Here is a 22,372-nt window from a genome sequence, read left to right as displayed (position 1 = left end):
AAACTAGGTTGAATGTTTTACATTCAATGAAAGTAAGCCATAAAAAAATTGCTATTGAATTAGCTTTGGGTTAGACAACCATAAAATTATAAAATATTGGGAAAATCATATTGTAAAGGAAGCTGCACTCATACTGCTTCATAAATAGCTTTAAGCTCCTGTGTCACATCAATGAAAAAACAACTGAAAATCATAAATGCCACATCATGATTATAATTTAAGTACAATAGATAAGATCAAAACTCCAGCCATCTCTAACTCAAGAAAAAGGCTTTGACCCTGTACCAAAAGACTCAAATAATAAAGCTTTTCTTAATTAAAATGTTTACAATACACATTGATTTTTGTGATTCTATAATTTAACTGATTTTCAGTTAACTGACCAACTTCCATTCTCAGGCCCATCAAATAAGAAGACATGCTGAATTATAACAATGCTTACCTATACCTCACAGGGTTGTTGAGAAGATTAAAAACAATAATGCAAATAGAAATGCTTATGAGCACATCATAAGGCATATAAAAGTGCTTAATAAATGTTATATATCATTATTATTATTAATGAGTAAAGAAGGAAGATATGAGAACACTATTCATTAGGATTCACGTGAAGGGAACTTTTTACAAGTGCTATAAAGATAAATTTCCTGAAAGAAGCCTTCTGGACATTATATGAAGGCTCTATACTTCCAGTTATAGATAGAAAATATTCTCTTCTAGTCATTGAATTGGACATCCCAGCTTAAAATCCTAGATAAGTTACCACATGATATAATTCGAAGATCAAGCAGAATTGAAAGAGAATATTGGCTCCATACCTTCCCAACTATGTGAACTTGGGCAAGTTACTTAAGTTCTAAGAGATTCCATTTTTCATCTTGAAATACAACCTTTGTGTTGTTCTGAAGATTAAATTGGATAGATGAAAGCACACAATATAATGACTGTCATATGAAAAGCATCCAAAACGTATTTACTTTCCTTTGCCAATTGTGATGCTAGCTTAGAAAGAGAATACTTATTAACACATTCTTAAGCTACCTAAATATAATGAATTTTGATAAAGAAGGCTTTTCAAGATCTCTAACCGCTCATTCTCCTTATAAACATCAATTATCATTACAGAGATAAAATGAATGTCATGTCATCTGAAAAGGGGAGGGAATGAGCCACATGGATTGAATACAAACTCTAGACACCCCAAGATATTAATGTCAGCTCTATTACTTACTACTTTACCTTGGATAAAGTACTTATAATCTCTTTGTAACTGCTTCCTCATCCATAAAAAGGGAATAATACCTAACTCATAGAGTGGTTGGGAATCAAAAGAGAAATTAAATGTATGAACATATAGTTAGAATAAATGAACTGCGCCTGACACATGGCAGATGCTCAGTAAAGGTCATATACCCGCTCTTTCTCTAGTTGACTGAGTATCACTGGAACATGTAAAGATAGATTAGATGAGACCGACATTTTCCTTTATCTTACAGAAATTCAGAACTGAAAAATGATTAGAGATTTTTTTCCTTTATTGTGGCAAAACATATACAACATGAAGCTTGCCATTTTAACCACACTTAGGTGTACAATGCAGCAATACTAACTACATTCAGTGTTGTGCAACCATCACCGTTATTTCCAAAATACTTTCATCAACCCAAACAGAAAATCTCTACCCATTAAGCAATTAAGCCCCCATTCCCAACTTCCCCCAGACCCCAGACCTCTATCTACCTTCTGTCTCTATAAATTTGCCTACTCTAGGTATTTTACATAGGATCACACACTATTTGTTCTTTGTGTCTGGCCTATTTGACTTTGCCTATGTTTTCAAGGTTCATTCACGTGATAACATATATTAGAATATCATTCCATTCTATGGCTGAATAATATTCCACTGCACATACATACATTTATTCATTCATTTCTTAATGGACATTCGGGCTATTTCCACCTCTTGGCTATTACAAATTACGTTATGAAAATTAGTAAACAAGTATTTATTTGAATCATTGTTTTCAATTATTCTGGGTATATACCTAGGGTGGAATTGCTAGGTCATATGGCAGTTCTGTTTAATCTTTTTGAGGAACCACCAAACTGTTTTCCAAGGCAGGTGCACCACTTTACATTCTCATCAGCAATGTACAAAGGTTCTGATTTCTCCACATCCAAAGTATCACTTTGTTATCTTCTTCTTAAAAATTTTTTTTATCCATTTGAATAGGTGTGAAGTGGTATTTCACTGTGGTTTTTACAATTCTCTAACGACTAATGATGTTGAGCATCTTTTCACGTGTGTGTTAGCCATTTGTATATTTTCTTTGGATAAATGTCTATTCAAGCATTTTGCCCATTTTTCAAGTGAGTTTTTTGGGGGGTTTTGTTGAGTTGAAGAAGTTCTTTATATATTCTGGATATTAAACCCCTATCAGATAGATAATTTGCAAATATTTTCTCTCATTTTGTGGGTTTTCTGTTCACTCTCAAGAATGTCCTTGAAGCACAAAATGTTTTAATTTTAATCAAGTTCAGTTTACCTGTTTTTCACTTTTGTTCCCTGCGTTTTTGGCATCATATTTAAGAAACCATTGCCCAATCCAAAGTCTTGAAGATTTACATCTATATTTTCTTCATAGAGTTTTATAGTTTTAGCTCCTAAATGTAGGGCTTTGATCCATTTTAAGTTAATTTTTGTATATGGCATAAGGGTCCAATTTCACTCTTTTGCAGGTGGACATCCAGTTTCCCCAGCACCATTTCTTGAAGAGTGTCCTTTCTCCCACTGAATCGTCTTGGCCCTACGGTAAAAAATCAATTGACCATGGACGTGAGAGTTTACTTCTCACTCTCAATTCCATTCCATTGGTTTATATGTCTATCCTTATGCTAGGATCACACTGCTTTGATTAATGTACCTTTGTAATAAGTTTTAAAATGGAGCAGTATAAATCTTCCAACTTTGTTCTACTTGAGATTGTTGTGGTTATTCTGGATCCCTTAAAATTCCTTATGAATCTTAAGATGGGTTTTTCCATCTCTGCAAAAACCATCACAGGAATTTTAATAAGGACCACATTGAATCTGTAGATCACTTTGGGTAGTACCATCTTAACAATATTAAGTCTTCCAACTCATGAGCTCAGGATATCTTTCCATTTATTTAGGTCTTCTTTAATTTCTTTCAAAAATTTTTCATAGTTTTCAGTGTATGAGCCTTGCATCTACTTGGTTAAATTTACTCATAAATATTTTATTATTTTGGATGCTATTGTAAATGGAATTATTTTCTTAATTTCCTTTTTGTAATTGTCATTGCTAATGCGTAGAAATCAACTGATCTTTGCACATTGATTTTGTATCCTAGCACTTTGCAGAATTCGTTTATGAGCTCAGTTTTCCTGTGTGAATTCTTTAGGGTTTACTATGTATAAAACGACATCAACTGCAAATAGAAATGGTTTTACTTCTTCCTTTCCAATCAGGAAGCATTTTATTTCTTTTTATCGCCTAATTTCTCCGGCTAGAACTTTCAGTGGAATGTAGAATGTAAGTGGCAAGAGTGGGCAACCTTCTTCTGTTTCTGAACTTAGAGCAAAAGTTTTCAGTCATTCACCAATGAGTACGATATTAGCTGTAGTTCTGTCACATATGGGCTTTATTATGTTGAGGAAGTACCCATCTATTCCTAGTTTATTGGGTATTTTTATGGAAATCTATGTGTTGGATTTTGCCAAATACATTTTCTGTTTAAGATAATTATGTGGGGCTTTTCCCTCCATTCTAGTAATGTTGTGTATTACACTGATTGATTTTTGTATGTTGAACCACACTTGCATCCACGGGATAAATCGCACTTGATAATGGTATATAATCCTTTTAATATGCTGTTGACTTCTGTCTCCAAGTATTTTGTTGAGGATTTTGCATCTATACGCATTAAGGATACTGGTCTGTAGTATGTTTTCTTATAGTGTCTTTGTCTGGCTTCAGAATCAGGGTATTGCTGGCCTCATAGGAATCAGAAAAGTTTTGCCTCCTATTAAATATTTTGGAAGAGTATGAGGAGGTTTGGTATTAATTATTCTTTACATGTTTGGCAAAATTCACCAGGGAAGCCATCTGGTCCCTGACTTTTCTTTATTGGGAAGATTTTTACTTCTGATTCAATCTCCTTATTTGTTATAAGTCTAGTCATATTTGCTACTTCTTCCTTAGTCAGGTTTTGTAGTTCGTGTATTTCTAGGAACTTGCCCATTTCATCTAGGTTATCCAGTTTGTTGGTGTATAGTTGTTTATAATTTTCTTGAATAATTCTTTTTATTTCTATACAGTTGGTGGTAATGTCCACTCTTAAATTTCTGGTTTAGTAAGAGGAATCTTCTTTTTTGCTTAGTCAATATAAAGGTTTGTCACTTTTGTTGATATTTTCAAAGAAACTATTTTTGGTTTCACTCATTTTCTCTATAGTTTTTCTGTTTTCTATTTCATTTATCTCTGCTCTCATATTATTTCCTTCCTTCTGCCTGCTTTGGGTTGAGTTTGCTTTTCTCTTTCTAGTTCCTCCAGATGTACACTTAGGTTACTAATTTCAGATTTTTCTTCCTTTGTAATGTAAGCTTTTACAGCTATAAATTTCCCACTGAGCACTGCTTTCATTGCATCTCATAAAACTTTTAGTATATTGTGTTTTCATTTTCATTCATTTCAAAGTATTTCTAATTTCCCCTGTGATTTTTTTTCTATGACCCATTGGTTGTTTAAGAGTGTGTTAACTACCACATAATTGTGTATTTTTCAATTTTCCTTCTATATTGATTTCTAGATTCATTTCATTGTGGTCAAAGAAGATACGTGTATGAATTCAGTCCTTTCAAATTTGTTAAAACTTGTTTTGTGGTCCAAAATATGGTCTAATCTTGAGAATGTTCCATGTGCACTTGAGAAGAATGTGCATTCTTCTGTTGTTGAGTGTGGTGTATTGTATGTGTGTCTTAGGCAGAATTGATTTATAATATTGTTCAAATCCTCTATTTCCTTGTTGGTCTTCTGCTACTCTATTCATTATTGAAAGCGGAGTATTAAAGTTGCCAACTATTAACGTAGAACTGTCTATTTCTGCCATCAAGTCTTTCCATTTTTGCTCCACATATTTAGGATCTCTATTGTTAGGTGTATATATGTTTATAATTGTTATATCTTCCTGATGAATTGAAACTGTTATCAAATACAATGACTTGTCTCTTGCAACTTTTTATGACTTAAAATTTATTTTTTATGATAATAATAAAGGCCACTCCAACTTTCTTTGGTTCTTAGTATTTGAATGGAATCTCTTTTTCTATCTTCTTACTTTCAACTTCATTGTGTCTGTATCTAAAATGAGTCTCTTACAGACTTTATATGCATCATTGATTTTTTATCCATTCTGCCAATCTTTGCCTTTTAATTAGAGTTTAATTCCTTTATATTTAAAGTAACTATTGATTAAAAAAAGATTTATTTCTGCCAGTTAGCTATTTGTTTACTGTATGCCTTATATGTTTTTTGTTTCTCAATTCCTCCATACTGCATTTTTTGTATTCAGTACAGTTTATGCGGTTTACCATTTGATTCTCTTCCCATTACTTTCCTGCATATATTTTATTTTCTTAATGGTTACCATGGAGATTAAAATTAACATCTTAAACTTATAATAGCCTAATATGAAGAATACAAATTTAGTTTCAATAGTACACAAACACTATGTTCCTATACATCTCTATCCCTCTTACCTTGCATTATTATCACAGATTACACTCTTACACATTATGTGCCCATTAACACAGATTTATAGTTATTGTTTTATACATTTGCCTTTTAAATCATATAAGAAAAAATGAGGAGTTACAAACCAAAAGTGCAATAAAACTATCTTTTATATTTACCTATGTAGTTACCTATACTCATGACCTCTTTTTCTTCGTATAGCTTTCAGTTACTGTCTAGTGTCTTTTTATTTCAGTCTGAAGGACTCTTTTCACCATTTCTTGTAGGGGAGGTCTACTAATGATGAACTCTCTCAGTTTTTGCTTATCTGGGAAAATCTTACTGTTGACTTCATTTTTGAAGGACAGTTCTGCCAGATATAGAATTCTTGGTTGACATTTTTTCTTACAGCACTTTAAATATGTCAGTCCATTTCTTTCTGGATTCCATGGTTTCTGATTAAAAATATCAGATGTTAATCTTATTGAGGATCCCTTCTATGCTATGAGTCACTTCTCTGTTGCTGCTTTCAAGATTTTGTCTTTGGCTTTTGATAATTAGACTATTATGTGTCTTGACGTAGGTCTCTTTGAAATTATCTTACTAGGAGGTCACTGAGTTTCTTGGATGTATTGATTCATGTCTTTCATCAAATTTGGGAAGCTTTGGCCATTAATTCTTCAAATATTCTTTCTGTCTCTTTCACTCATCCTTCTCCTTTTGAGACTCCCACAATGAAAATGCTGTTCTGCTTGACAGGATCTCACAGGTCCCTTAGGCTCTATTTACCTTTCTTCACTCTTTTTTCTTTCTGTTCCTCAGAAAGGATACTTTCATTTGTCCCATCTCCAGGTTCACTGAATCCCTCTAGTAAATTTTTATATCAGTTATTAGATTTTTTTTTTAAAGATTTTATTTTTTGCCTTTTTCTCCCCAAAGCCCCCTGGTACATAGTTGTGTATTTTTAGTTGTGGGTCCTTCTAGTTTTGGCATGTGGGACGCTGCCTCAGCATGGTTTGATGAGCAGTGCCATGTCCGCACCCAGGATTCGAACTGACGAAACACTGGGCCGCCTGCAGCGGAGTGCACAAACTTAACCACTCAGCCACGGGGCCAGTCCCTCAGTTATTAGATTTTTAAGCTCCAGAATTCCTATTTAGTTCCTTTTCATAATTTCTCTTTATTGATATTCTTATTTTGTTCATACATCATTCTCCTGAACTCCTTTTGTTCTTTGCCCATGCTTTTCATTAGCTCCTTCAGCATACTTAAGATAACAGATTTAAAATCTTTGCCAACTAAGTCCAAAGTTTCTTTACATGCCTTGTGATTTTTGTTGTTGTTGAAAATTGGACATTCAAATATTATAGTGTTACAATGTCGTAACTTGGGAAATCAGATTCTCTCCCTTCCCCAGGGTTTGCTTTCTTTAAGTACTAAAGGTTTAGCTTGTGTTCAGCCAGTGTTTTGACAGATATTTCCTTGAATGCAAGAACTTTAAAATGAAACAATATAAAACAAAAACACTTCTCCTAGTCTTTGCAGACTGGTTCTGTGCTGGGGTACTCCTTCAACACTTAGCCATGCCATTTACAACTCTGCCTTAGCCTTCACGTCCTGCACTAGGCCTAGACAGCAGCCAGTGATGAAAGTTTAAGGTCTTCTCAAGACGTTCCTGAGCAAGTGTCTTGCCCTGAGCAGGCATGTGGCTTTCTAAATTTCCCCATATATATTGGCGCTTCTGATTGCTCTAATTTCTCAAAGGAATCCTCTCCCTGGCCATTCCTCTCAGGCCTTAGGTGGTCTATTGCATGATTCAGCCATCATCTTTTGCCCCACATATCTGTAGGGTTTTTCATTTGCCTTACAATGTTTTCAAGCAATGCCCATTGCTTTTCCACCCTGAATGGGTTCTGAATTAGGTGAAAAAGATGGAGTGCCTTGCATCAGTCCTTCAAGAAGCTCCCAGGAAGGTTAGAATAGACAAACACAATAATTTGTGAATAAAGTATGCTCTGCTCCCTTTAGAACCAGGGACCTGGGTCCCACAGTGGGAACACAGGCTGCTGCGTTTAAGACTGTTGCCAAGCTGGGGAGGGTGTGGGGCACCCACAAGTAAAAATGCCACAAAGCTTTCCTATCATTTATTTAATCGCCTTTTTCTCGGTTCATCATTCAGTGGGTTGCTGTAAAGTACTGAATATTTTCCAGAGTTATGGAAAAGTTGGTTCTAACAGCTACTTCTTGTTTTTTGATGTTTCTGTGGAGGAACCAGGTTTTGAGCTGCCTACTCTGCCATTTTGCTAATGTCACTATAAAAATGTTTAAAGACCTAAAAGCTCATTACATAGAAAGACTGAAATTTACTAATGCAACACATTATTATTGTACCATTTAATCTGAGGAGATATAGTGACGATTTCCAGAAATTTCTGCAGAGATTCATGAATTGGAAGTCACATGAAATATTAACTTAATGGATACAATTTCTTAGATTTCATTGAATCCTTTAGCTACTGCCATCTCTTGTTTGCTGGCAAGTGCTAGATGGGAGAAAAATATCAGAAAAACTGAAACAGCCTACCACTTTTAATTAAATAGTTCTTTTTTCCCCCCTAAATACATGACTATAGTTTTATGAGATGTATATAATAGAAATATGTTCCACTGGTAAAATTATTTGGAGTTATTTTTACGGAAATAAAAATATCAAGATTTCAAGGTGGTATTTCACAAAGAACACAGGGTTCAGCCAAAACAGCCTGACCTTTAGGTGTTTCACCCTAAATTTGACAAACATTGTTAAGTAGAATGAAATAGTTAAAATACACGTATACCATTCTAAAATATTTGTCAGTTTTTACTAATAGAAGAGGGGGAAAAAACCAAAAACCCTGAAACTTTATCTGTAGAATCAACAATTCAATCACAATTGCTATGTTTGTGAGTAAAAAAGAAAAAATAACCCCAGGAAAATTATTCAATTTTGAAAAGTTCCATCCTAGACCTTGTGAAACTTTACTATAAATTTTTAAGTTGTTAGTTCACTAAAACCAATATACTCCACAGCAGACTTCATCAAGCATCACTGGGTCATGAAATTAATTTACTTAGAGGGTAAAGCCCAACATTTATTTAACATAATAGTATAGAAAAGAAAATATCAATAAGGCTATGTATTGCTTCATAAAACTTTTATTTCTATTTTTATTTCTATTTTATGTACAAATGGAGGACATTCTCTTTCTACTATACCACAACACTATTCTATCAGAAGAAAGAGGCTAAAATAGGACACACCCCGCTAAAGAACAGCCTTAAGCACAGGAAAGCATTACTCTCTACACTGCAATGAGGTTCCTATGCAATTACTTAATGTAATGTAAATACTTAAGAAAATTACTTAAGGATGAAAAAGATTTACATTGTTTCACTATTTCTATCAGATTACTAACTCATCTATAACTAATTCATAATTCAGAAATCATGAAAATCCGAAGCAACATATATCATAAATTAATAGTTTCCAAAATACTTCACATTCTAGGGAAGACTACAAAGTTGTAAGTATTAGATAAATTCACAATACTTTACTGGGATATTAAGTCTTGTTCCTTAAAGAACTCTCTCGTTTCCTTCTATTTCAACCATAACTATGATCGTATTCTTACAGGGGACACCCTTAACAGTCTGCTTAACCAGTAACTTTATGTGTTATATCAGATTTAAATATGTAACAGATTTAATCCATTTCTTAATAAATACATAGACCTTTAAAAATATTTCCTCATGGGGGCCAGCCCAGTGGCACAGTGGTTAAGTTCACGCACTCTGCTTCGGTGGCCCAGGGTCTGCAGGTTTGGACCCTGGGTGCAGACCTACACACTGCCCATCAAGCCACTCTGTGGCAGTATCCCACATACAAAATAAAGGAAGACTGGCAAGGATGTTAGCTCAGGACCAATCTTTCTCAAGCAAAAAGAGGAAGATCGGCAACAGATGTTGGCTCAGGGCCAATCTTCCTCACCAAAATAATTAAAAAATAAAAATATTTCACTGTAAAGTATAATTTGCTGGGAAATTTCTATCACAAAAACATCATGCCATAGCCATAAGGTGTATAATTTCCCCATTATAGATTAATTTGTTTCAATAGAGTTAAGAACTTCATAAAATGCTTTGCTAGTGCATAATCCTATACATAGCAGAAATGGATCGGTACACATATTAAAACAAGATAGACACTGCACAATTTGCCTTTGCAGACAAAATAGGCTCCCTTAATAAATTGTAGCATTCTTAAAATATAAATTGGATTGACACATCCAGTACTCTTTAGTATCGATAGAGCCTTTCCAAATTTCATCTAATATTGAGCTTTTAGTTCATTCATATGTAGTGTTTAAATTAGGGATCTTCATTTTATTTCTGACTTCATCTCAGACCAGATTTAAATCTAGGACTTTACTGACACACTGTTTTTTCAGGGAAGTGTTAATCCTGACAAAGTTCTTGAATGGAATTATTAATTCTTTCTTTCAACAACTGTTTGCTGAGGGCACTGTGGGAAGAGTGGCAAATGTGGATGGCCTCTGCCTTCATGCAGCAGGCTCCTTTATTTGAGATCTAGAAGAGTAAAGTTGGTGTGGAAAAGTGGGAAGATGGTAGAAGCTTTGGAGAATTCAGGCTTCAAATTTCAGCTCCACCATCTGCTAAACACTAGGCAAGTTCATTAATCTCTCTAAGCCTTAATTTCTTCCTTTGCAAAATGAGTTTAATATCAACTACTTCGCAAAGTTATTTCAAGGGTTAAATGTAAAGATACAAAAAGTGCCTAGTACAATAGCGGGAACATTACTAAACATTCAAAATTTTCATAAATTCAGGGTCTGCCACATGGAATCCATTCAACATTCATTGAATGAATAATCCACTCTGAGACAAGAAACTTTCAACACCATTACCAAAGGAAGTGCATCAAACAGAAAATAAACAATACTATTTTTAATCTAATTATTGTGCCAAATACAGGTAACTGTCACCTTTTTCTTTATTTTATATTCTTTGACTTGGACTTCCATCTATGGCTTAAAACAGATATTTTAAAGCATGTAAGCATGTCATCTAGCAACATAAAATAGGAATTAAAAGTTAATTTTTAAAACCTCATGCTGACCCAAACTGCATACTGTTGCTACCTAAAGCAAAACCTGGTACAAAATTTAAGTAACAAAAGAATAAATTAATAAAACGGCTTACCACAGCAGTTCAAGCACTCACTATAAAACACAACAAAGTTAATTTATCAATTATAACCACAGCACGCTAGTTCACTAATCCAAATAAATATCCATGACTACATAAAAAAAGATGATTTATTTTAGTCTCTGAGCATTATTTTTAACATAATCTTTTAAAGTGCTGCTGCAAGAAAACATTTTGAGTTAATATGAGTAAAATAATTTTTATTTTATAAAAATTTACCTGTTTGAGTCCTTCATCAGTAAGTTTGTCCTGGTTGCCTACATGAACTTTCTGAAGTAAAGGACAGTGAGAGGCGACCGCAATAATAGAGGTGTCAGAAAGTTGTTTACACCTGTAGGCTGTATACCTAAGAAGTCCAGGACACTTAAATGCTAGAACACATACGCCAGTATCAGACATACTGCGACAATCAGAAATGTTGATTTCAATTATATTTTGACTTCTTGATGCAATTTTTTCCAATAATTCATCAGTGACCTATTGAGAGGGGAAAAAAAAGATAACAAATTTAACCTTTTGCTAAAAGTAGAAACTTACTTTCTATTTTTCTATTAAATTTTCCCCAATAAGTAATATAATAGATTATAGCATGAAAACCACAATCAAAAGAAAACCTTTTTACTTAATATTAAAGTATAACAAGAATTGTGGTATAATAAAAAATACACTTGGTCTTTGTTTCCACTTCCTGGAACAGAGGTTCTAAAAGCCCTGGAATTTACTAAGTGATAGGAGTGTCTTTTGTTACTTATAACAAGCCCCTTTTGACTATATCTGCATTTATACCAATGAAATGACTTAAGTTGGGGCCCTTAGACAGCTTCAGGATGAGGGCTGGTCACCAGAAACACCAAATACCACGTGATAGAGAGTGCAAACCTTCAGCTCCACCCCTGACTTCTTGAAAGGGGAGGGGAGCTGGAGATTGGCTTATAAAAACTCTTGAACAACAGGATTTGAAGAGCCTCGGGTTGGTAAAAACACCAAAGTGCTGGGAGGGTGACATGCCTGGAGAGAGTAGGGAAGCTCCACACCTTCTCCTCCCATATCTTGCCCTTACGCATCTTTTCCATTTGGCTGGTCCTGAGTTGTATCCTTTACAATAAACCAGTAAACCTAAGTATTTTCCTGAGTTCTGTAAGATATTCTAGCAAATTATGGAAACTGAGGAGGGGGCTGAGGAAACTTCCAAATTCATAGCTGTTCGGTCAGAAGGACAGGTGGCTCCTGGGACTTGGACTGGCACATGAAGTGGAGAAGACAGTCTTATGGGACTGAGCCCTTAACCTGTTAGGTCTGCGCTAACTCCAGAAGTTAGTATCAGAATTGAACTGAATTGTTGGACACCAAGTTGTTGGAGAATTTGTTGTTAGAATGGAAAAACCACACATTTGGTGTCAGAAGTCATAGCAGAAAACTCTAAGAATATATGTGTTAGCTTTCATTAAAAGCCTAAAAATCTATCCTTATTAGGAAAACTTACTTTAATTAAACCTTCAAACCCAACAAAAACTCCCCACAAACAAAACTGTATTGAGATTTTGAATGTTTGTTCTCTATGTTTAACCCAGCAAATAGTGTATCTCACTCATCATAATGTATGAATCCTGAGTTGTTACACTTATTAGATGATACCTACTCACAGTATTCTATCAGAATACTATCTCACATATAACTTATCCATAGCTTAGAAAATATGATATTGTTTTTGTATCAGTATACCAAAGATTACACACAAATGTCCACATCCTCAGAAAACTCAAAGCTAAATATTACTAACCTCAAAATTCATCAGGTGAAAAACTCACATGGCCATCTGAATTTTTAAAATAATAATAATAATAAAGCCAACCTCTACACAGTCCCTGCTCAATCACCATATTTCCAAAAAGAGAAAACAGAGTTAATATTATTCAAGTCCTTTGAGTAAAAATAATAGTGAGATAAAATGCATATGATAAAATTTAGAATGGAAGAAGGAAAGAACTGGAGTATTGAGGGGTACTTGGGGCAAGGGCCATGGTTGAAATTATCTTTGTTTATGCTTATTGGAAACAGCATAAATGTAGACACTTCCCTTCAAAGCTAAAACTCTGACATACCTCTACTTTCATCTTTTTTCCTTTTTATCTTTAGACCTAACTACCAGCAGAGGGGAAAAGCTATTCTTACTCTGAGTTTGCAACAAATAGCTCAGATATCCAAGAGTAACAAAGTAAAGAGCCAATGGATTACTTCACATTGCTCTCTCCACTCTACCAGCCACCATTAACTAAATACTCACCATGCTCCCTGGACACAAATTTAATGAACCCAGGCAGGTAAATGACTAATTTTGTAATTGTTTTAACCTCTTAACAATGAGGTAGAAAAACAAAAAGAAAACTTATAGACAAGCGCTCGGGAACTTGCTTATTTTGTTTAAAGTGTATGTGTCATAAACACACACACACACTACCAGTGATGTATTGGAGTTGGCTTGTACCAACTCATAAGAGCATATAGTGTGTTCCTCTTTCCAAATCAGTGACATCACACTGGAAGCTTGAAATTAGCCATGGATGGAATGTTTGTACCACAGAAACTGGCAAATATTAAAAAACAGGGCTTTTTATTTGTTCATTTGTTATTGAAAGGCATTTGTTAAACATGTATTAGCATACCATGATAACAATATCATGGAAGGATTTAGAGTAGGTTTAGTACTCCAATAAAATCCTTTTCTTATTGGATATTTTTACATATTTCCAATGCCAAGAACTGACAAGCAAGTTCAAAGGAAGAATCCAACAAGTCCAACAAATTATTTGCAATAAGCACTATTAACTCTATCTTTTTTCCCAATTTATGACGCCATATGAACACACTGGACAACTGGGCAATGAGAAGTATTAGAAAATTCATCAAAAGAAATATTAAAACAAAAAATGTTACCTTAGCCCATTTTGCTTCCATTTCTTCATTGAAATAATATAAAATACTATTACCAATGGTTTAATAATAATAATATATTAATAGGAACAATAATAGTATCAATTCAAAGTTGTTGGGAGGATCATATGAATTAATATGTATAAAGCCTGTAGAACAGTACATGGCACAGTGGCAGTACTACATAAACATTTGCCATTATTTTCTACTATTAAACTAATATTCATGATATGGTCCCTCCAAAAAAGGAAAAGTTTAATAACTTTTTTACTTTTTTAATTAATTTATTTTTTTGAGGAAGATTAGCCCTGAGCTAACATCTGCTGCCAATCCTCCTCTTTTCGCTGAGGAAGACTGACTCGGAGCTAAACATACGTGCCCATCTTCCTCTACTTTTTATATGTGGGATGCCTGCCACAGCATGGCTTGACAAGCGGTGCCATGTCCACACCCAGGATCCAAACTGGCGAACCCTGGGCCACTGAAGCAGAAGGTGCAAACTTAACTGCTGCACCACTGGGCTGGCCCTAATAACTTTTTTAAAAAGTAATGATAAAAAAGGGTAAGACAAAGAGGACTAAGAAGCAACCCAGGGCCGGCCAGGTGGGGCAGTGGTTAAGTTCTCACATTCCACTTTGGCTGCCCAGGGTTGGTCAGTTCGGATCCCAGTGGGGATATGGCACCACTTGTCAAGCCATGCTGTGGCAGGCATCCCACATATAAAGTAGAGGAAGATGGGCACAAATGTTAGCTTACGGCTAGTCTTTCTCAGCAAAAAAGGAGGATTGGCAGCAGATGTTAGCTCAAGGGTAATCTTCCTCAAAAAAAAGAAGCAACCCAAAATTACCAATCCACACTAAAAAATATCTTCCTCACCATAAGAACCTAGCTATAACTTAAATTCAAAAAAATAATTACTGAAGCACAGAATTATAAATTAGAGTCATTTGAACTATCTTGAAAAACTATAACAAGTGATTTCTGAAGACAAATAAAGATATTTTTTGAGTAAGTCAAGTTGCATGTTTCTCAGAATTATATTCCATACCTGCTGACGACTACTAAGATCCAGCTGCTTCCAGAACTGGAAATCTAAACAAAGATCACGCCAGTACTTGCAAACCAATGATGCAGAAAGGCAACGCTCATCCAGGGATAAATTGGAAAATATCTGAGAATAAAAAAGGAACCATTATAACATGGGTTAAACCTTATAAAGGCATGAGAAAAGGTTTTTATTAGTTAAAAAAATTAATTTTCTAAAACAGAAACCCAAGTGGCCATTATTAGAAGAATCATTATTAGGGATTGGCCTAAAGAAGGAAGTACGGTACAGGAGTTAAGAACACGGACTAATGTTACCTTTTATGCAAGAAGGGAGGGGGCAGGATGGAGAGGGATACGTGTGTGTGTGCATGCCAATATTAAAAAGAAAAGATTGGAAGGATAAGCCAAAAACCAATTTTAAAAAAATGCTTACCTTTAGTGGAAGGGAGATAAGAGTAGGAAAGGGAAAAGGATAAAAGACCACTCTGAAGATACCTAGTTTATAGTTTTGACTTTGGAACCAGGTAAACTTTTTATATGATTTTTTTAAAAAAGAAAAACACATCATAAAAAGGACATTTTAATTCTATGGCATTTTTCCCATAAATTCATAACCCCAATCTAATCCTGAGAAAAACATCATATATACCAACTGTGGGACATCCTACAAAATACCTGATCAGGACCCATCAAAAAATTCAAGGTTGGGGGCCGACCCCGTGGCTGAGTAGTTAAAGGTCTGCATGCTCTGCTTCAGCAGCCTGGCGTTCACAGATTCAGATCCCGAGTGCAGACCTACTCTACTCATCAGCCACGCTGTGGAGGCATCCCACATCCAAAGTAAAGGAAGACTGGCACAGATGTTAGCTTATGGCTAATCCTCCTCAAACAAAAAAAGAGGACTGGCAATGGATGTCAGCTCGGGGTGAATCTTCCTCACAAAAGAAAAAGAAAAATTCAAGGTCACACGGAAAGGCTGAGAAACTATCACAGACCAGAGAAGAAATGACAACTACTGTAATCCTGAATTAGGAAAAGGACATTAATAGAAAAACTGTACCAATGCTGATTTCACAGTTTTGGCAAATATACCATGGTAATGTAAGATAATCAAATTAGGAAAAACTGAAAGCAGGTGAGGAGTATACGGGAACTCTGTACTATCTTTTGCAACTTTTCTAAAAGTATTCCAAAATGAAAAGCTTATTTTGAAAAGTTAAAATCATAAAAAGATGATTAGGGTATGGGTTAGGACCAATAACAGATTTTTAAGAATTAAGAGATATATTAACAAATACAATGTGTGGACTATATTGAGATCCTGAATTGAACCAGGTATAAGAAGATACTTTGGAGACTATCAGACGAAAATGAACACAAAGTAAATAGTAAATAATTTAAAGGAACTTATCCTTCACTTTTTAAGTTGTGATTATATTGTCCTTACACTCATACTGTGGTAATATTATTTTTCAAAAGCTATTACCCATTAGAGATACATACTTCAGCATTTATGGCTGAAATGATACGATATCTAGAATTTGCTTTCAGATACTTTATCAAAAACAAGTTGAGGAAAGATGGATGAAACAAGAAAGGCAGAATATTGAAAACTACTGAAACTGTTTGAATGATGCATGGAGGGTTCCTTATACTATTTTCTACTTTGGTTTGTATATGAAAATTGCCATAATACTAAGTGAAAATTTTAACAAGAACATGTGCTCTAATACTAAATTGTCTTATCCTAGTTTTGAATCATGGCTCTACACTATTATCTATGTAACATTGGGCAAATTATCTAACCTCACTGTACCTCACTTTCCTTGTCTTTAAAATGGGGATAAGATAGTATTTACTTGATAGAGTTATTGTGAGGACTAAACAAGTATAGCTAAAGTTTTTGGAACAGTGTCTGGAACAGAGTAAGTAGTATATAAATGATTCCTATTATAACTATGTCCTAAAACAATTTATTTCTGCGTCAAAAGTTGTAGACAGCTAAGCCAGAATCTCTATGTTTAAATCTTGTGGCTTGGGTAAACTGCCTTTCCTTCATAACTGTGATTCCTCCTCCAGGGAACTAGTGAGAAGTAAAAAATATGCATAAGAATCAAGGGCAAAGATGGAGTTAAGCCTACTACAGCCTCTCACTCCCATTCATGACAACTAAAACATCTGGACAACATACTAAAAGCAATTACCTAGGGACTCTAAAAGGTTAATAACAGATGGCTTGGGGAGGTGAGTCAAAACTTAAAGAATGACCAATAACAGGGATCACTTTCCTAGAGTTTTTTTTTCCTTTTATCTCCCAGTGTGGAACTGAGGCTGGCCCCTGTGCAGAAATGCACAGCAGACACAACCAACAAAAATACAGAGAGACAGCCATCTTTCTGGACAGAGGACCAGGAAAACAGGCCTCTGCAAGAAAGAGAATGTGAGAAGAGTCCTCATTGTAGATTTTATTTTCTTCCCCTTTTCTCCCTACTACTCATGTCCCAAATGCAGCCTCAGTCACAGCACTGCAATGTGGCAGCTGTGTAGGCACTGAAAACCCCGATGGTAAACCCATCTTTCTGGCCAGAAGAACCAGTAAAAGAGATTCTGTGGGCGAGGGTGTGCAAGGAAACCCCATTATCTTTTTCTCACCATTTCATCATGAAAGTAGCCTCAGTTATGCAAACCTTACAGCAGCACAGGTGGCTATAACCAAGACAAACTCCCTCTAGAGAAAAGAGGACTCTAGGTCAAAGAATAAAGAAAAGATTAGAGAAGAGATCTGGAAAAGAAGACTCCTAATTCTGTGTTATGAAGTGACAAATAACCTAAGTTAACCACAAAGCTGCACATGTACAGAAGAAACCCAAAGCAGCATAGCAGTCTTTGAAAACTGAGCTAACACTGGAATCACAGGCCAAGGAAGGTAAGACTGAAATTTCAGTCTAAACACAACATTGCTAATCCCTGGCAAATTTGATGAAAGACATGAATCTAGACATTCATAAGATCAATGAACTCCAATAAGATTAACTCAAAGAGAGCTACACCAAGACACATTACAATCAAATTGTAAGAACACAAAGAGAGAACCCTGAAAGCAGCAAGAGAAAAGCAACTCATCATGTACAAAGGATCCTCAAAAAGATTAACAACTGATTTCTCATCAGAAATCATGTAGGCCAGAAGGCAATGGGATAACGTATATAAAGTGCTGAAAGAAAACTGTCAAGCAAGAATTCTTTATCTGGCAAAACTATCCTTCAAAGATGAAGAAGAAATTAAGCTATTTCCAGATAAACAAAAACTGAGGGAGTTCGTCACTGGTGGACCTGCTTATAAGAAATGCTAAAGTGAGTCTTTCTGGCTAAATGAAAGAGCACTAGCCAATAGCTTGAAACCATATGAAGAAATAAAGAACACCAGGAAAAGCAGGTATTCAAGTAGGTAAATATAAAATTCAGTATTAATGTATTTTTGGCTTGTACTCCTCTTTTTCCTACATGATTAAAAAAGACAACTACATAAAATAATTCTAATTTTATATACCATTGAAACAAAATTGGTATTTGTAGTCTAAGTGCCTGACATTAAGCATTTTTGATTGTAGTGTGTGTGACATTAACCTGATTGCCAAGACATCCATTTCAAGAGATATCAATCTTGAATAAACATATTGCCAGTTGCATGACATAGCTACTAGAAAAACAACCAGATAAGGAACTGGCCACCACCACCCAAGAAGGTCCCTCTCTCAGGAAGCCCTGGGTAACCTAGATAACTGACCACTTGAGTGATCCCATTTCTCCCTTTCCATGCCCTAATTCCGAATCTTATGCTTTAGCCAATAAAGAGTGAATCCACAAAACCCTAGATATCCCACCCTTGACCTCTAAATAAAGCAGAGCCCCATTTCTGCACACGTTCTCTACTCAAAACCTGGCTGTGTGGCCCTCGGGTGTACATATACCCTTCAAGATCTGTGAGCAATAAATCTTGTTCCTCAAAGTTCCTTGATGGTTTCTTGCTGAAATGCATCCTGCAAGCATAATAATAACCACAAAAGCTGGCCTGGCCATAAACAGGGACCTCAGTGGGGGCAATGTCTGGGGAGCTTGCTATGAATGATGTGTGCCTAGGAGAGCACTGCAGGCGTTTTTGACCTAGGACACTACCATCAATAGGTTTGAGATCAACAGAACAGTATTAATTCAAACTAGGTCACCATAAATTATGCTAGTTACAACTCCCAGAGCAAATACTAAGAAAGTAAGCAAATTATATATATTTATTTATAGAAGAAAAAAGAAGGAAATCAAAATAGTATACTAAGAAATATCTAACACAAAGAACAGCAATGGAGAAATTGATGAACAAAAAATATAAGACAGAACAACAAAATGGTAGAAGTCTTTCCTTATCAGTAATTACATCAAATATAAAAAGATTAAACTCTCCAATTTAGAAACAGAGAATAAAGGAATGGAACGAAAAACATGATCCGTTATATACTGTCTAAGAGAGACTCACTTTAGATCCAAAGACATATACAGTTCGAAAGTAAAAGGATGAAAAAATATATTCTACTCAAATAGTAACCAAAAGAGAGCTGGAGTGTCTACGCTAAGCTCAGACAAACTGGACTTTAAGACAAAAATTGTTACAATTCACCAAAAAAAATTATAGAATGATAAAAGGGTCAATTCATCAAGAAGATACAACAATTATATATATGCATTTAACAACAGAGGTCCAAAATAATATGAATCAAAAACTGACAGAATTGAAGGTAAAAATTAACAGTTCTACAATAATACTTGGAGACTTCAACACTCCACTTTCAATAATGGATAAAACCAGACAGAAGATAAACAGGAAAACTGATGACTTGAACAAAACTTAAACCAACTAGGCCTAACAGATATTTACAGAACACTCCACCTAACAACAGAATATACATTCTTCTCAAGTGCACATGGAAAATTCTCAAGGATAAATCATATCTTAGGCCACAAATCAAGTCTCAATAAATTTTAAAAGACTGAAATCATATAAAGTACCTTTTATGATCACTAAGGAATGAAATTAAAAATCAATACAAGAAGGAAATCTGGAAATTTTATAAATCTGTGGAAATTAAACAACACATTTGTAAATAATCAAGGAATAAGAAGAAATCACAAGGAAAAATAAAACATATTTTGAGACGAATGAAAACAAAAACACAATATACCAAAATTTATGGGACTTAGCTGTAAACACTGTATTAAAAAAGAATTAAGATCTCAAACCCAAAAACCTAACCTTCCACCTTAAGGAACTACAAAAAGAAGAGAAAACCAAACACAAGCCAAGCATAAGGAAGGAAATATAGATCAGAGCAGATATAAAATGAAATACAGACTAAAGAAATAATAGAATCAATGAAACCATAAGTTGGTTCTTTGAAAAGATCAACAAAACTGACAAACCCTAAGCTAAACTAAGAAAAGAAAGAACACTCAAATTAATAAAATCATAAATGAAAATAGAGACATTACTACCAACCTTACAAAAATAGAAAGAATTATAAGAGAATACTATGAACAAGAAATTACACAACCTAGATGAAATGGGCAAATTCCTAGAAACATACAAACTACAAAAAACTGACTCAAGAAGAAATAGAAAATCTGAATACAATTATAGTAAGTAAAAAGATTGAATCGGGGGCTGGTGGTGCCCTTGAAGAGCGGCCGGGATGCACGTCCGCCGTGGGGCGTCTGCGCGGCGCGATCTCTGAGGTTCTTTGAGTCCGCGACGGTCACCATGTTGTGCGGGCGGAGTGCAGCACGAGCAGGAAGCTGGTGCCAGCTCTGGGGTCTCTGGGGTCCCGGCAGAAGCACAGCCTCCCCGACTTGCAGTATGATTATGGCGCCCTGGAGCCCTACATCAATGCCCAGATCATGCAGCTGCACCACAGCAAGCACCACGCGGCCTATGTGAACAACCTGAACGTCACCAAGAAGTACAAGGAGGCGCTGGCCAAGGGGGACGTGACAGCTCAGACTGCTTTGCAGCCTGCACTGAAGTTCAATGGTGGAGGCCATATCAATCATACCATTTTCTGGACAAACCTGAGCCCCAATGGCGGGGGAGAACCCAAAGGGCAATTGCGGGACGCCAACTTTGGTTCCTTCGACAAATTTAAACAGAAGTTGACCGCTGTATCGGCTGGTGTCCAAGGCTTGGGTTGGGGTTGGCTTGGTTTCAATAAGGACCAGGGACGCCTCCAGATTGTTGCCTGTCCTAACCAGGATCCCCTGCAGGGAACAACAGGTCTTATTCCCCTGCTGGGGATTGACGTGTGGGAGCACGCTTATTACCTTCAGTATAAAAACGTCAGGCCTGATTATCTGAAAGCCATTTGGAATGTGATCAACTGGGAGAATGTATCTGAGAGATACATGGCTTGCAAAAAGTAAAACATTATCGTTACACCGAGTGCATTAAGCAATTTCCGACTGTTTTTGTAGTAGCTCGAAGTACCACAATATACCCGTAAGCTGCTCTAGGATAGCATTTCTGAATGTTGCTTATTCAGATATTTGATAAACGTAATGCTATGAATAATTTCCTGTTTTACAATTTTGTTATCGGGCAACTTTGAAAATCTTAAATGCTTTGTATGATTTGGTCTTTTCATTGAACGTTTCCTTCAGAGAGCTAGAATGGCTAGGAAGGTTTAATTGTCATCATAAAACCATCAAAAATATCCCATTCCTATGCTATTAGGGGTCTGTGGAAGCCTTTCTCATCTCATTCTGTTATAGGAAATCTAGTCTTTTGCCCCAGTTGTTTAACAACAAAATATTAAATTTATTTCCCGGGGGAATAGTTTTCTATTGAAAATTGCTCTTTTTGTAAGTAATCCTCCATCTAGTATTGCTTCTGGCGGTGTCACCCAATGGTCTTTAATTGTTTATGGTCACATGTAACACTGGGTAATCACCATTTTGTCTTTTTAAAAAATATTACTTGATTGCTAATTGAGAATTGCTTTATAATGAGAAAGAAATAGTCGTGCATCTGAATTTTCGTCTAGGGAGAAACACAAAGACTTGATGTGAAATGTTATCCTCAAACCTAGAAATGTGTATTGTCTAACTTCTCAAAATGGACAAATTAGGGCCAAGCTGATAAAGTCCACGAAGGGAGGAGGTCACAGATGGTTCTGGCCGGGCACTTGGTCAGGTGCTGCCTTCGCGGGTAGAGACAAGTGGTTTCCAGACAAGGTCAGCCGCGTGCCTCCCTCAGGATGGAGGGAGGTGCCTCCCTCATTTATTTCCAAAGACTTGTTTTTGAGTTATTGTATCCCATTTGATGTTTTGCTTTT

The 22,372-nt window shown here is 35.6% G+C and overlaps 2 protein-coding genes across 2 annotated transcripts in view; one reads left to right on the top strand and one right to left on the bottom strand.

Moving 5' to 3' along the window:
* FBXL17 (F-box and leucine rich repeat protein 17) overlaps positions 1-22,372 on the bottom strand; it is a 464,449-nt gene that overhangs the window by 427,947 nt on the left and 14,130 nt on the right. Inside the window, exons 2-3 of the mRNA XM_046666715.1 lie at positions 14,999-15,121; positions 11,239-11,496 (exon numbers count right to left, since the gene is read on the bottom strand). Of these exons, the coding sequence (XP_046522671.1) occupies positions 11,239-11,496; positions 14,999-15,121 (381 nt within the window). The remainder of the gene's footprint in view (positions 1-11,238; positions 11,497-14,998; positions 15,122-22,372) is intronic.
* On the top strand, positions 20,820-21,466 carry LOC124242112 (superoxide dismutase [Mn], mitochondrial-like). The gene has a single exon (XM_046666716.1). It carries the CDS (start codon positions 20,943-20,945, stop codon positions 21,459-21,461), a length of 519 nt encoding a protein of 172 aa, XP_046522672.1. The 5' UTR covers positions 20,820-20,942; the 3' UTR covers positions 21,462-21,466.

Source organism: Equus quagga, chromosome 7 (genome assembly GCF_021613505.1).
Source record: "Equus quagga isolate Etosha38 chromosome 7, UCLA_HA_Equagga_1.0, whole genome shotgun sequence".
Classification (NCBI taxonomy): domain Eukaryota; kingdom Metazoa; phylum Chordata; class Mammalia; order Perissodactyla; family Equidae; genus Equus; species Equus quagga.
This window is presented reverse-complemented; position numbering and strand designations above follow the sequence as displayed.

Coding starts and splice junctions, on each gene's coding strand:
- LOC124242112 (XM_046666716.1), top strand. CDS start 20,943: ATGCAGCTGCACCACAGCAAGCACCACGCGGCCTATGTGAACAACCTG.